The sequence below is a fragment of the Vidua chalybeata genome, chromosome 7, assembly GCF_026979565.1.
Source record: "Vidua chalybeata isolate OUT-0048 chromosome 7, bVidCha1 merged haplotype, whole genome shotgun sequence".
Lineage (NCBI taxonomy): Eukaryota > Metazoa > Chordata > Aves > Passeriformes > Viduidae > Vidua > Vidua chalybeata.
The window spans coordinates 12118858-12135648 of record NC_071536.1 but is presented as its reverse complement, the minus strand read 5'-3'; the positions used below and the strand labels follow the sequence as shown (position 1 = coordinate 12135648).

Sequence of the window (16791 nt, the reverse complement as noted above, 5' to 3'; positions counted from 1 at the left end):
ACAAACATACAAACAAAAACCCTGAATAAAATACAAACCACCAACAAAAAGCCCTCTGCATACTTGAATAGTCATATCTTCTTAAATATCATCCATGATGAGTATCTAATCGGTGGCATTTTTTTTTTTCTTTCTAATCCCTACTGTTATAGTTGATAGTGTAGCAAGTGGTACTGGCTGAGATTATCTGGGTAATCATTTTGCTGTTGCAGATTGATCTTGGTTAGTCTTGGTTTAAATGCAGACTGGTAAAGAATAATGTATTCAGTATGTGTTTTTTCTAAGTGTAAGTGAAAAACAAGCTCTCTGACGAGCATAGTTGATTAAACCCTTTTTTATTTCTTTTAGTGTAGTCAGAAATTCTTGGGGAGTCATCTGAGTTTTAAGTTTCATTATTCTACCAATATATTGTTGGAATAAACTTTTTTTTAGACTTTTATATTTTCAAAGGCAAAAATATTGAGAATGGTGAATTCACCATCCCTGGAGGGATTTAAAAACTGATGTAGATGTAGATGTGACACTGAAGGACATAGTATATTGGTGGAGTTGGCAGTGCTGTGTTGCACAGTGGCTGGACTCCATGTTCTTAAAGGTCTTTTCCAATCAGGATGATTCTATGATTCCATGATTTGTGTGCATAGCACGATCAAGGAGAGTGCTCTGACTTGGTAAAATTCTGTTTCTTAACTGTAATTAACAGATGCACAGTGCAAGACTAACTTCCTTCAGAACAGAGTATTATAGCTTTAATATTAAGCATAAAGATTCCAGGTCTAATTTAATAGCCTTATGTGTCATATTCTGCTTGTTTATGCCAAATGAGTAAGTTTAGGAGAAAACATTTAAACTGTCATTTCAAGTGTGTTTATGGGGAAGCTTTTTGGTAATTGATTTTTTGTATTTGATTTTAACATTGAGTGACTGCATTCCTAACTATAACTTTTCCTGTTCCATGCTTTAATATGAATTCAAATTTGCTTACTTGTTCAATATTTAAGAAATCTTCATCAGACCATATGTAAAAATATTTTTGGTATGTTTTATTATTACTGTTGCTAGTAACTAAATTTTTGATTAGTTTTTTATAGTTCCTATGTAAGAACCTTTGAATTGTGGTAGAAAAAAAATTATAATGTTTTTAAAATAAGCATGAGAAATCTTTTATATTCCCTGTATTCTGTTTGCTTTGGGAGAGATGTGAACACTCTGGAAATGAAATTCAATACTCTTGGTTCAGGATACTTCAACCTTGAATAAATATGCACAGGGCTTAATGTATTGAACCAGTTTACTTTAGGAACACACCCACACAGTGTTTGATATATTTATATTTTTCCCCCCAAAGGTATAGCCAGCCAGGAGTGTAAGCATGAGGTGTGCTTTCCAGATGGCCATTTGAAAATCCCCGAGAGCCATCTGTGTGTGAGGCTGAGGCAGCCCCACAGCTGCTGTGCTCACGTGCCTCCGGAGCAGTGCCCAAGGTGCCCGGTGCAGCCCAGCCTGGCTGGAGCGGGATGGGGCTGAGCTGAGGGGCTCACCCTGCTTTCCTCAGTGCTCCTGGGCAGGGTCAGTGCAGCTTGTGTGCTGGCAGTCCATCAGCTGCCTGTCTTGCCTCTTTGTACAAGTCCTAAAAAATGTCTTTGATATCCAGGCAAATAATTTGAAAGGGAGAGATGATTTGTCCTAAAACTGAACCAGCAGTGACCATAGCCAGACCAGATGTGGATTGCTTCTGTATTGATACAGCATTTTGTGGTCTCAAGCTGATTCACACTGAAAGAAGTTCCCTAATAGGGAAGCTTGAAGCTCAGTGCATGGCGGAACCACTAATATACCTGGAGTTTGCTCCTATCCGTGTTGTTTTCCTCAGGCTCACTATGAAGGGATTCTTTAGCAAAAGGTGAGCTTTGGTGTAATATGTGGTTTTCACAACAACACTGAAATTTTGGCTCTGTAAGGAATATGTACCTAAGAAATAATAGTATGGGAGAGTCTTTGATATATTCAATTTAAGAATTACATGTTCTCCAAAGTCAGGGTATGAATTCAGTTCACATTTTATAAAATTATTACTTTCTTCTTTCATTTTATGCTGTTCTTTGTAAGTACTGTGCCTCACTAATATGGAAGGATTTTCTGCATAAGTGACAAAAACCTTTTTTTGGATGAAGGCGATTCCTCCCTTCCTCCTGCTGAAACACTGAGCCTTTTTTTTTTTTTTTTTTTGAATGGCAAATTGCTTTATTGCAGAAGGATTCATGTGGACTTCGGAGGATTTGGTAAACTTCCATTTGTAAGGCCAAAAAATGTTTACATTAATGCTTGTTTTACTTTACTTTACTATATTTTTTCCTGATTTTATGATCATCGTATTTTTTTTTTTATCTTTTAGAAAACGGGGCAGTACTTGAAGGCTTGACAAATGCATCCCAGGTTGAAAAATTTCTGCATTCCTTCTCCTCTTCCTCCTTTAGAAAACTGACTTCTTTAAAGAGGTAAAGTCGAATGTTGCTGTTTTTTTTTCCCAGGCAGAATGAACTAGAACTCAGCTTCTTCTGCAGCATGTGCTATGATGTTTGAAATTAAATTATATACATGTATCACTCTGATATGGTATCAGGATGTCTTTGTATACTTTTGTTTGCAGAGATCTAATTAGTTGTTCTGTTATTTTACAGAATTATTTTTCAGTGCTTCTGCTGAAATAAATCACTCAAGTGTTACTTGAATTAAATTAATGTTATTTCTGAATTTGTTGGATTTTAGGATGTTTTAGAATGCTTTAGAAATCTGAAGCAGTTCCTTGCCCACAAGAGAGTTGGTATTCTCTTCATGACCTCCTTCCAAGGGCCATTGAAAAAATTATACATTAACTCAAAAAATGTGTTGAGAAGCCTTTTATCTTATTTCACTTCACTTTTCATTTAACAAATACTGATTGTTCTTAAATTCAAATCTTTCAGAACTCAAAATAAGTAAGTTCTGAGAAGAGAATTGATGATTTCAGTCATGTAGTGTGGCTATTAAATGGTCATTTATTGTAGAACTTCCATGATATAACTTGTATGTGAAACATACAAGTTCAATTTTTTGTTGAACCTAAATAATTTTCAAAACACAACTGAAAGACAACTGAAGCACTGAATCCTTCTTTTTCCTCCTTCCCCATTTATGCACAGCATTTTAGACTAAACAAAGAAAACCATTAAATTGCTATTAAAAATGGGACCAATTGTCCAAAATGCAACTTTTTTATTGTTTTGTATTATATGATTTTATTGGAAAGATAATAACAGCTTTTCATTGGGTAGGATTGTAAAAAAACCTAAATTTTCCTACCATAACTAATATTTAACTTCTTTTTTTTCCTTCTAAAGGTAAGAGAGAAGCAGAAGAAGTAAGAAAATGCTGGGATCAGAACGAGGTGTGGTGGAAGAATGGCTGTCAGAATTCAAGGTGAACTGAGAAGATTAATGATATCTAAACCATTGGCTTAATGCCACCCAACATAGTAGTGGGGTTTTTTAATATCAAATAATTAACATTTTAAATATCTATTACTTGATCTTTCAATTTCTTACAATGCATGAAGCATGCAAAGGTTTGTGCAATTGAGTTGGCTGGTACATAATATGTAATGCATAATTCTAATAGTAATTTATTTCTACTGTTTGTTATTGTAGAGCGGAACACTGCAATAGTAATGTGGTCTTTTGAATGTGTATTTTGTGTAGGTCAAGCTGATAGAATTTACCTAACAGCTGGATAATGCAGCCCAAATTTGCAATTGAGGAACCTATTAATTTAAAAATAATTAGTATATATTTATTTGGACTATAAAAAAAATCAAAGAAAAATACTTTACTTTTCCCCCCCATGATCTGCATAAGATTAATTGTTTCATCATGAAGAATTTGAAGTATTTTTAAGGTATTTTGCATGTGTTTAGTGAAATACAGGATAATGCATAAACAAGAAAACAGGATTTCAGGACTGATAAGAAATTAGTCTGTTATTTAAATTAAGAACTAGTAGTTCCTCACATCATTGATGAGAGTAAGTCATTATGTGCTATTGTTGGAAATTTGCTTAAGTTCCAAGGATGCAAAAACCACAAACATGGTTGCTTGGGGAAGACTATTATATATCATTCTATACTCTTGACACCTCTTAAATAAGTTGAATTGATCTGATAAACTCTTCAAAAAGATCCTGTTAAATACAGGCTATCAAGAAAGAGAGTCCTCATACTAAACTAGAGCAAATGATTTATGGACGATGAATCTAAACTGCTTTTGGATTTAACCCTGGAAGTGGTTAAGTGCTCCCAAATATTCTTTGTGTGGAGGACTTGTACTCAACAATTAGGTTACAAGTCTGAAAATTTACTGAACTTCAGGACTTTCCTTGGATGTTGGGATGAGGCTTCATTCTTTTGAGAAGATCTTGAATACTTGGAAGCATTTATTGGTCAGGGTAACCTTTTTTTTTTTTTTTTTTTTTCCCTTTAGGCATTACCTGAATCACAAATTTCCAGCTATGCAGCTACATTGCACCGAAAAAAACCACTGGTACCAGCTCTTTATAAGGTCATTCAAGACCCAAACAATGAGGTAGGAGATTTAAAAAAAACTGGTTTTATTGTCATTCCTGGATCTTTCACCTCTACAACTGAAACTGAAGAAACTAAATGAGAGGAAGATTGATAATTTTTTCTGATGTAGTCCAACATGGGTATCATCCCTCTGTGTAGTCTCTTGTTTTTTGACAGTTACTTTAATGCCTTTCTAGTAAGATGCAGTCTCATCTGCTTCCAAAAATAATGTTTATGCTGTCTGATGGTTCTCCTAGCCACAGCTGACTGTTGTGGTTTTTTTGGTATGGGTTGGTTTTGGTGTTTTTGTTTTTTGTTTTGTTTTGGGTTTTTTTAGGGGGGGTTCAAGTTTGGTGGTTTTTTTTAATTTGTTTTTTTTTGAGTTCCCAGAAACCACCTTTCAGTCACAAGTGAGACAAAGTAGGCCTTACAGTGAAACTCAAAAAGACCAATGTACTTCTTGTGTGGTGGCTTACTGCAGTGGAAGACGGAATCATTTTTTTAAATGCCATTAAGATAACAAGATCTTCTCGTGCTTGTACTAGTATCACTTTTGTGTAATTTTGTTTACCCTGCTGTAAACAAGAGCAGAACCAGGGCCTCAAAATATAAATAGACACAATGAAAACTTAGCTTACCCTTGTACATAATTAATTTTGCAAGTGACGTTAAACTGAGCTTTCCAATCCATTGGCTTTTGTGAGGAGCATTTCTGGGCAAGTGAAAAATAACTTCTGAATAAATTGTGCAAGCATACCATTCTCTGACATATCAACTACTTTAGATAAAATGCTTACAAATACTTGGTGTATCATCTGTGACTTCTCATATATTTATAAATTAAATGGGTAGTGTGCACAGCAAGGAAGTTCTTTATTTTGCCAAGTACAGCTCAGCTGTTTTAAAAACCCGAATGCTTGATTGAGCTTCAAGGAGGTTGCATAATGCTCATGCAATTAAAAAAAAAAAAAAAAAAAAGGCTTCATAGTTGTCAGCTTCATTTCAGTATTATAAATAACCTGCATAGTGACCTTTTTCTTTGTGGAGAAAAGCTGCTGTTATTCTCTCTTCAACCTGAAGCCACCATTGCTGCTGTCTATGCGTTTGTGTTTGTGTAGACTCCTGAAAATGTAAAAGCTTCTCATTGCTTTGAGAATAAGCATTTATTTTATTTAAAGAGCAAAGAACCAGAAAAAGGGTATCTTTTTAGGGTGATCTTATGTTACTGCTCACTGATGCTTGTCAAATATTACTCTTTGGAACAGCTGTTGCTGTTTGGGCCTAATTCTGATAGCACAAGCAATCCTAGACACAAAGATGTCCAGCTTCAGGTTCTACTAGTTAAGGCAGAATGTATTTCCTTGTTGTACTTCTTCCAAAGTATTTGCTTGTGAGGAATGTAACCAAAGTGAATTCATTACTTTACATAATTCTGTAGTAATATTTGTCTCTAACTGAGAGGGGTTTTTAAATATGCTTTATAGGGCATTATTTGTTAGAAGGGTAATTCATGGCTTATGAAGATTAACTACCTGTGGTAGACTATTATAAAAATACACTTTCTGGATTCTTAAACTTGATGGGCAAGTAATTCTTTCATGCAATTTAATCATAAAGTTGACTGATTTTTAAAACTTTAGAAAGCGGCAAACTGTTTAGGGCAAACATGATTTTTTCTAGAATCACATCATTCTATCTTGATAAGACCAGGATTATTAATTTAACATGGAATCAGCATATTTAGGAACCAAACAACCAAGCTGTTTCTCTCTCACCTCAGCAGGGGTCTATTATTTGTGAGCTATTAAATGAAGGCAAGCATATTGACAAGTTAAATACAGTTGTTACTATTTGCCTTTGAGGAAGTGCCCTGACATTTTTAAAGATAAAGATGACTGGAGCAGAAATTTGCATATAGTGTAGAGAGTGATCTTGCTTATAAACAGCTAGTTTAACTGAATAATACATTGATTTTTGTGTAGTATTGGAATTCACAAGTAAAGAGCTTTTGAAGTACTGTTTTTCAGATAGTTTTATAATTTTTAGGTTTTTTATGGCTGTAGACAATACTTTATGGATGTCAAGTTACTGCACTACTGAAATTCAAATATTGAATATTCATGTGGTGCTAATTAGATTTAACTCAGGGCAGCAGCTATGAAACAGAGTGAGATCACCTTTGTAATGCCAAGCAAGCCCAGACCCAGTACTCTTGAAATAATAAAAGGTTTCATCCATTATATTATAGTTAATTCTAAAGTAAGCACATTTTATTTTCTACAATTGAATTCTTCAAAAAGACAAGTATTTCCAATATTTGTAATGCATTTTCTAAAGCATTACATTTAACTTCAAGATATGACTCTTAGGATTTGGAAAACTTGTAAAATAAGCCAAAGGAAGGCTATTCATCATCTTCCTTAAAACTTGACTGGGTTGCATCTCTGTGAGGTATAAAATGAAGAGTGAAAATTAGATAATTGACGCTTGCTGTATGTTTAAGCCAGGGAAAATGTCATTTGTTTTTTATGCTTATTGCTGCTTATGCTAATAGGAAAGATCTTATAATTAAAATGATTTTGTTTGTTAGGAAAAGGAGAGGATTGTAAGAGCTATTTTACTTTGGATTTTTTTTTCTGACTTCTGTGCTACTCAGTTTGCTTTAACTTTGGACTGAAAGATCTTAGAGATTAAAAAATATGTGCCAGTTCATGTGTACACCCATTACTGATGACAAAAGCTCCATTTCCTCTGTTTATCCATGTCTTCTCAGTATGTGTATTCAGAGAATTACTTGGAAGAGACTGGCTCTTTGGAAAGCCAGATAAGTAGGATGCGAGGAAAACATTTGTTCTTTCTCAGAGTGTCAAATTTTGTGTTTCCAGGTGGGAGGCTATCATACTGTACTTTGATAGGAAAATCCTGGGTGTTTGTGCTTTTGAAAATATTGGTGTTGTAGCATCTTTGTGATGGCAGCTTTTTCTTGTGGAAAAAGCTTACAGCTTTTCTTACAGCTCTGAGGACACCAGAAGTGCTACAGTAGTCGCAGGTTTTTACCTAAGTAATTGCAGTTCTTAAACATTTTCCACAACAAATATGACAACTACTAAAAATAAGGAGAATTTGAATGCTTGCAGCACCACTGACTGGATATTGCTTGTATCTTTTTAGGGAGAATGTCTCCCTAGTCTAAGAAATTTTTTTATAAAAATTTCATGTGAACGTAGGTAGAATAAACTTAGTAACTGCTCTGGTTGAGTGGCATCTGACTTAGTTAAAATAAATTTTCCTTTCCCACTATTTTTAATGGGACTTGGATTAGACTGGCTAATTTCAAATAGGAAACAGCTTTAGGCTGCTGTCATCTCTAATCTAATACGAGTACTATTTATAGCATTGCCATTGTATATATCTGGTTTCAGATAATATTTTTAGTTTTCCTTGCACTTGTCAGCTCGCTGCAGATACACTTGCATCTTTTGTTTTCAGAGGTTTCTTTTTCTTTCTGTTCTCCTCTTGATCATATTTTATTTTAAAGAAATACGTATAAATTTATTTAGTGATGTCTGAATTACTTAGTAACCATTTTTAAAATTTGAACACTAAAATATGTTAGGCCTTTCATAAAGCAAAGATACAGTTCTATTTCTGAGGATTAGAACATTTACTGTAACAGTTGGTTTTAATAATTTCTGTCACTTTTAGATAGGAGTTTCAATTAAGTAAATAATCATTAAGAAAGGATATACTTATGCCTCTTTTGAACATAAAGTGCTATATATGTATGAAATACTAGAATAAGTATAATACCAGAAAGCTGTACCATTTTTTCCTTAAAGTGATTTTAACAGAAGCTTTACAGACTTCTAATTTCATTTAGATCCCAAGCCAAAACTTAAGTGGTTGGTTATTTTATATCTTTCTATCTGTCTTTCTATGTATGCATATAAATATATGTATGTATGTGTATAGACAGACAGATTTATATGACTTGTGAAAATCCATTTGTTCTAAATGACTGGACTTCTCTCATTCTGTATCAGCTTTGTCAGTGTCATTTTTCTTGGCTCTCCTTGCAGAGTCTCTCTTTGCTTCTGTTGTAAAAGCTGGCTTCTAGCTTAGAGTAACAAGTCTGTCAATCAGAAGCCTTGTAACAGAAGGTACTTACACCAGAGCCTTGTTTTATAAGAGATTTCTCTGACAGATGAGTTTTATTTTACGTAATGTCATGTTATGGCTTACGTCATCAGTGATTAAGTATGGTGTGCTACACTGACCAGAATATTGTGTGTTGGAGATGAAACTGTTTCCTGGGTGATGCTCTCTTAATAGATAGTTCTGTCAAATGTATGCTTTATGTTTGTGCTATACCAGTATAGAATATCTAAGTGTAAATATAGGTATGTGAAATTGTACATTCCTAGAGCTTTATGGCCTTGCACATTTATCAAACATTCCAGCTGTTCACTTGCAGAAATGTTGGTCCCTTTGCTGTTAGCAAGGGACTCCTAAGTTTTTTAAGAGAATGGATGGTTCACAATAAACCACAGAAATATATCTTTGTGCAGCATAGCAAAAGTGTGACTCTCAATTCTACAGGAAGTTGATGATTATGATGAATAGACAAATTAATGAAAAAAGAATGCATCAAAGTCCATGAAATGTGCTGCTAATTCTCTGAAAGTCCCAGGTGCATATGCCTGAGAGTGAAAGGAGGGTCATATATGCCTTATCTAATCTGTATGTCTGTATGTCTAAGAGAGCTGCATGAAGCATGTACTGTTAGAAATAAGACTTGAGATTCTGGCCTCTATTTTCTTACTCTGTAACTCTTCTATATGAATATGGATGCCTTAGGTTAAATGTATGCCTCTGTTTTTTTGGACAGTGAATCCCATAAATATTTTCCTTATGTCAGATCATCCCATTTGGTACAACACAATATTAGATAGTGGTCACAAACCTTACAAAAATTTGTCTTGGAAGTTTTAAATTTTTTCTCAATTTTTTTTTCCCTCAAGTTTTGATTTTGGTAATAAAAACTTGATTAGTCATAGGAAAGAATGAGACTGGTCAGTGTGGTTCTTTCTGCTTTTTTTCCTGTTCCCTAACAGTTCCAAGGATGAATCTTAGGTATTGGTTTAGCATGGTAGGCTCTTAAAATGGCATGTTTACCTCATGCTTTTATCACACTGACTCAATAGGGACCTTTATTTTCATTATTGTAGTGAAACCTGAAGTGCAACTCAAAATTAATAGATCAGTTTGCATTGTAATGAACACACTTAGTTATTGGTTTTGAAACTCAAAAGGTGTAGGTAAGAAATTAATTCATATTTTTGTCAATGGACTTGTCATTAGCAGCTGATCTTTAACCTTTGTACTTTCATAGACCTTACAGCTGCACTTAACTTTTACAGTGCACATAGTTCAAAACACGTGTCTGTCACACGCCTTAAATTAGTACCTGTACAGAAAATAAATCTTGTACTGACAGCCCTAGAGAAGAATCTTCTCAAAGCACACATGGTAGTGGCTGTGGTGGCCACATGTCCAAATACTGCATACCAGTGGCCCTCAGGTCTGTCCTTATGGATCTCCTTAAACAGAATGCAGATACCAGTGTGATTCATTCACTCGCTTGCCAGCAGGGAATGCAATTTTTATTGACTGCAATGGCTATATCATATAGCCTCTAGATTTGTTGTTTCACTCTCCCTTATTAGAGAAGCCTACCAGTAACTAATTAGCTTTTTTACCTTTCCACAGCTCCTGGAGCCTGTTTGCCACCAGCTCTTTGAACTTTATCGGAGTTCTGAAGTTCGACTCAAGAGATTCACGCTGCAGTTTTTGCCAGAGCTGATCTGGGTTTATCTGCGTCTCACTGCCAGCAGGGATAGGCAGAGTAATGGCTGCATTGAAGCATTGCTGCTTGGCATTTACAACCTGGTGAGTGAGATGAGTGGGAATGGCTGAGGAAAGCTTTGATCTGAAGTTTTGCATCACTGACCACTGGGAATAAAGTAAATTGCTGGAATAACATATTTAAAATTAAAATACACTTAAAGGAAAGTGTATTTAATACAGAGAAAAGCATAATGTAATGAAGGTTTAGTAAAGATGTTTTTGCAGAAATACATATTTTTAAATTATCTTCTTTGGAAAAAAACATTTTCACTGAAAAGAATCATCTCATGGGCTTTCTCAAACTTTTATATATTTCTGTTTGTAAGGAAATTAGGTAGCCCTTCTTAATGTTGCAAAATACGACTTCTTATGATTGTCAGGCTCATATGCTTAGTCAGTCTTGATGTATCACTTCCCCTGCCCTCCCACGTACTCTGAACATGTCTTTTTTAAGGGTAGTTTGATGATGAAGCCACTCTGAATGTGAGCACTCAGATATATGCATGTGTCCATTTGAGTCAAATAACTGTCTTGAGGGGAACTGTGGTTTTAAGAATAAGTAAAAGTAACTGTAAATTATTAAATTTGGCTGTTAGATGCAAAAGCAGTTTTTTACATCCTTACCCTGGCCTGGAAATGTTTTCTTTTGTAATGTTATGAGGCTGTTTGATAAATTCAGCAATACTGCCACAAGAGACATTTTCCTGTGGGAATTTCCGTGGTATAGGACCTTAAAACATACTCTACTGAATATCACCCTTCCCTCTAATGCCATTGTAAACCCCTCCTTTCAATTGTGGGTTGTATTTCTATGCATAATACACAGACTAGGCAAACTGTGACTCTTAAAAATAAAATTTATTCTAGTTATGTGTCTGTAGATCAACTCTAACAACTGGAAGATCTAGTTATTTTAGATTTATTTTGATAGAAAAAAACACTGGAAACTGCTTGGAAACAGATTTTTTTGTACTGTCTATTGGATTGAAGTAGAACATTTATCTTTCCTCCCTTTTTTTCATGAATGTTCTGCAGTTCATTTGAAAGTCATGTTGGTGACTCATATTCTTTAAGGACAGTAATTTCTTCATTCTCTGCATATTCAGAAAGAAAAAGACCTCAAAATGAACAGTGGCTCTCACAATTTTTTTTTCTTTAATGAAGCTGATATTTTTCTGCACATCGACTGAGAGTGAAGTTATTTTCTGAATACTTAGAAAGTGAAAGGGGTAAATAAATCTTTTGTGTTCTGACGAATTCTGTCAGCCATTCTCCTGTTATAATCCTTGAAGCCTGCTACAAGTACTGAGCTGCCCTGGGCTAAACTTTTACATAAACTGGAATGACTGGAGCTTATTGTTTGAAAATTTGCTGTACAAAGTGCAAAGGCAGGATTTTAGATTCCTTTTTGTTGTAGTCTTATGTAATTGCTCTCAGTATATTTTCTTTTAAAACTGCAGGGTTTGCTTATGTAGTAGCCTAGCAACTGCAAAATCTGACCAGTTTGAAAGCCTTTGAAGAAAACACTGTGTGTGTTTCCTCCTGAGGAAACTTTGCCAGTCCCCTTGATTTCACCTTTTCTCTGTGGCACATTTATTATGAAATACTACCCGTTGTCAGCAAGTGACTCATCAGCCCTTCTCTGTCAGTATCTTTAGTCTTACTGATTAAGGAGCCAGTGTTGGGGTTTTTTTTAAGTATTGCACACTAATTCTGCAGAGCAGTTTGTGATAGAGGTAGTTTCCCACTTATTAAATATGTATGTTGATATTGTTGATATTCTGCAAATGCACAAAGTCCTTGGGGTGTTAATAGTCTTATCAGATCAGGACATCTAACTTATTTGTTAAATTCCTTCTAAGAGCTGAAAGTTATTCCAAATCCTGTCTCCTTACTTCTGTTTGAGTTCTGGTTTTGTTTTTAACGCAGGAAATTGCTGACAAAGATGGAAATAACAAAGTTTTGTCTTTTACCATCCCTTCATTATCTAAACCCTCAATATATCATGAGGTAAGAGAGCTACTACGGTAAATTAAAATTGGATCTATTAGAGGAATGGAAACTGGATCCATTTGATGCTACAGGCTATTTTAGGTGCATCTTGTTGTAGAAAGTTTTCAATGTCTGTAGCTTGCAGTTAGTGTAATAGAATGCTATAGAGTTTGTAGAAGAACAGGAATTTAAATGTTCAAAAATATTTGACTGCCTGCTTTTAATATAGTTATGTTGTAGTTGCAACTGTTTTTTTGCACCTCTTACATGTTAGCATAAAAGCAGTCTTCCTTCTAACTCTTCCTTAGTTCATTTAGAACTTGCAATTGTATTTTTCTTTCACTAATGTTTCTGGACAAAAGGTCTGTGTGATCAGGACAAACTTACTGTACGTGGATATGTAAGAATCAAAGTTGAAAATTGTTCTCACCTGCTGTATTACTTGTGTGTACACTTTAAAACAATGAAACCAGGTAATGTTTTTAGATCTACTGTATTCTAGAATAATCTCCATTTTTACAGATCACAAGATAAGTGTGTCTTTTGCCTTAGGTAGTTAGGAGCTTTAATGCTTTTGGGGAATTTTTACTTATGACTTCTCTGCCCTCCTTCCCTTCCTTCCTTCTCCCGCCACCTACTTCTAGCCCTCTACCATTGGATCCATGGCTTTAACTGAAGGAGCATTAAGTCAGCATGATCTTATCAGAGTAGTTTACAGTGATCTTCATCCTCAAAGAGAAACCTTCACAGCACAGAATCGGTAGGTTAATATTAATATTAACTCTTAATATTAAAGGTGCTTCACTAGGGAGACAAACCTTAAACAAAACAAAAGTATTTTGTGATCAATCCTTTCTCAGCATTAAGTGCTCAGAAATAAATCTAGAGAACAGCCTTAGTAATATTGAATTTAATTTTTTTTCTTTGTTCCATCCTTGTATGTTCTGCTAGTTAATTTTGAAGAATAACTTCTCTGTCATTTCTGTGCCTGCAAGGAATATCTTTCATTTTATGGCTGTCTATTCAGTTTTTCCTGGAAGTGTAACAAAATTCAGCTTTGAATCAGGGCCTATGACTCCTTTTATTCTGGAAAAAGGAAATGGAGCTAAGTGGGTAGACAGAATCAGGAGTGAGAGAAATTGCCCTGCTGTTTAATGACTGTTAGCTTTACCTGTGTCTAAAGATAGCACTGGGAAAACTGATAAAATAATTTTGAATGTGTTGCAGACATTTCTGCTTCTATAACTGTCCAAATATTATGCCATATCTCGTTTCCTTCATAGTTCCTGTATATGCTAACGGATTTCTGGATTTTCAGAAGAAATGTTTATAGTGAACCTTTGGTATCCTGTTTCAAGTTAGTGAATTATAATGAAAGACGATTAAAGGATTTGTGTGTTTACTTCTGATAGTTCTTCCTGTAGGGTGCTTTTTGAGACTGAATTGTAGATTTCTTGCGTTAAATTTCAATGAAATATTAAGAATATAAACAATGCAAGATTTTGCCCCTTCTCTTTTCAGGTTTGAGGTGCTGAGCTTTCTTATGCTGTGTTACAATTCAGCTATTGTCTACATGCCTGCTTCTTCGTACCAGTCACTTTGTACGATGGGTTCCAGGTGAGACACTTGCCTTTGAGGTAGTCTTCAGGGTCACCTAGACTTTCAAATATTCATCCAGTAAAGAAAAGTACTTTCTGGTGGGAATAGATTGGTTCTTGGTATGCTTCCATCATTTTCACTTGAGCTGTGGCTATGCTAAATTTGCCAGATGTGTTTCATTTTCCTACATCTGAATATTAGATCTGTTCTTTCAGTAGAGAAGCAAGACAACATTTTATATGCAAGGGATATCTGTTGTTTTGGAGACAGTGCCACAGTTGCTATGTATCAGTGGCCATGTGTTGCTTCCATGATGAAGATTCAGATAGTAAACTGATTCAATAAGGATATAATAAATTATCCTGGTTTTAATGTAGGCAGTACATGGGAGGACAGGCTCCTTTTTCAAGCATCCGAAATATTTCTTACAAGGCAGCTAAGAGCAGTTCTCAAGTCTATAATATGTGTGTTATCTGACTTTAGGTATAAGGTGTCTTGAATGCTGTCATCCTACATTAGATGGGAGGTGACATAATTGTCTTCTGTATGACTGAAATGTTTCCTATAGGGAAAATTGGTTTCTGTTACTGAATTTGAGGGAGAGTCTTCTGTCTGGTAGTAGAGAACATCTTGCCACCCCTGTTCTTTAGAAGCTGGTTCTGATTTGAGGAAAACAAGTGGAGTTAGTGACTACATGGGTGTAGCACTGGACTATCAGCAAGCTGCATATCACGGCACTGCTACAAAACTTCTCTAATGATTAGGAATGCAACATAAGAATGTTCTATGTTATGTATTTATATTTAAAAAAATAGATTTGAAAATAACTAAAATCTCTGGGATATAAAGGCATTTGTAGTCGTTGTGGAGTTAATACTTCCTTGTAATGATGTTGTTTTCAGGCTGTGTGTGAGTGGATTTCCACGGCAGCATGAGAAACGCTGGAAAGAACACTGTGGTAGAGTGGTGTTAGACCCTGACTTCATGGTGCAGCTGCTCACAGGTGTCTATTATGCCATGTAAGTGGACAGGATTCTCTTACTTAAAGAGAAAGGTCTGCTTTTACATGAATTAAAATATAAATGCCACTTGTTTTATAATTGAAAAAAATTTTTAGGCTCATAACACAAGTTTGTTCTCAATTAGTGGATTTCCAATTACTTTTTTATTCAGCCAACAGATAATTTGAAAATATTTTTGTCAGCACTGAGTTGGTGGATGAAGGGCCAGCAGTAGTTGCTGAAGAGAGTTAGGCTTCTGGTTTCAGTTTTTTTCCACCTTGCCAGTACCACAGATACCTTCTATTCACAAGCAAAATGAGCTTGGATGCCAAGATAAACTGATGAAATGCAGACCTCTTAAATGTCAGTAGCATCTGAGGTAGAAAAATACATTTCTAGAGCAAATTCAGTTCTGCTAAGTAGCATTAGCATTTGCATATTGACCCCATTTTTTTAAAGTTTGTCCTGATTATGGCATCAATTTTGTCTTGTTTGGAGGTAACATGGAAGGGCTTTCTTGTTACACCAAGAAGTTAATAAAATACGTTGTAGTGCTAAAAGAAGTGAATGTACACTGTGGTGTACATACAGTTGATGAATTTTCTGTATAAGCTGAGAAGTGCAAAGCTGGATTTGGACAGAAAAATGGACAAGTTTGTTTTCATAAGATGCAGAAGATAAATATCTGTCTTTACTTTTTAGATATAATGGTCAGTGGGAGCTTGGCCAGGAGGTATTGGAGGACATAATTTACAGAGCACAGCTTGAACTCTACTCACAGCCTCTGCTGGTAAGAAACAATCCATTGTAATTTATGGGCTTGGTTAAGAGGAGTATGGATGTGTTTCTGAAGTGGAGTGGTAATGGAAGCTTTTGTGTCCATTCACTGCACAATCTAATGCAAGTGATTTGTTAACAGCTGGTGTTTGCAACATAGCTATTTATACCATACTTTTTCTGTTGAGTATTAAGCCAGGGTGTTGGGATCTTCCAGGACTCATTAAGACTGAAAGCTAGGATTTTGCTAATATGTTACAGTTGGCTCAAAATGTTTGTCGTTTTGACATAAGCTACTCATGAGTGGTTCAAAGAAGCTTAACTGAATAGTTGTATGTTATAGGGCATTGGTTGCAAAAAAGGTGTTTTCTTTGCTTCTAGACCTTCATCAGGGTTGAGAATAAGCTGTGTGTTTCAACTGATAACAAAGTAGAGAAAGCAACAGCAGGATACAGCTGAAAGTGAAAAGGAGCTCCAATCCCAGAGTCAATGCCAGATTTTGTTTGATAAAAGTCACACAGATCTTAATCTTTACCTTGTTTGGAGGAACAGCAGTAAAATGGAGTAGTTCTAATTGGGGTGGGGATTTTTTCAGTTTTCACCATATTTGCTGTTCCAATCATGAAAAAAGAGAAATGGGGAAAGTGGTGAATCTGGGCTGGATGCAGGTGGGTGTGATTGGGAAGGATGAGAAGGTTGAAAGAGAGAAAGGAGAAATTTTTGTCAGATGTAGGAATGAGAATCAAAAGAAAAGGGAAAATTAAGGAGAATAAAGTAAATTAGATTGTTGTTCAGTTTCTGCATCAGAATTGTGGCTAGAAGCCTTTAGTCCTCTGAACTAACAGCAGTAAAATGTCACTGCTTTTTACAGAACTGACGAAGGAGCGGATTTGCAAAATCTTTTTACGTGGCAATCTG

At 35.3% G+C, this 16791-nt stretch overlaps 1 protein-coding gene across 5 annotated transcripts in view; it reads left to right on the top strand.

Annotated features, from left to right (window-relative positions):
• LOC128790612 (origin recognition complex subunit 2-like) overlaps positions 1-16791 on the top strand; it is a 68871-nt gene that overhangs the window by 16528 nt on the left and 35552 nt on the right. For all 5 annotated transcript variants that reach the window (XM_053947517.1, XM_053947519.1, XM_053947515.1 and 2 more), the window contains 9 exons: positions 2396-2498; positions 3381-3459; positions 4515-4616; positions 10367-10546; positions 12434-12514; positions 13141-13256; positions 14018-14113; positions 14998-15114; positions 15799-15886. In XM_053947517.1, coding sequence (XP_053803492.1) covers positions 3409-3459; positions 4515-4616; positions 10367-10546; positions 12434-12514; positions 13141-13256; positions 14018-14113; positions 14998-15114; positions 15799-15886 — 831 coding nt within the window. In that variant the 5' untranslated portion in view covers positions 2396-2498; positions 3381-3408. The remainder of the gene's footprint in view (positions 1-2395; positions 2499-3380; positions 3460-4514; positions 4617-10366; positions 10547-12433; positions 12515-13140; positions 13257-14017; positions 14114-14997; positions 15115-15798; positions 15887-16791) is intronic.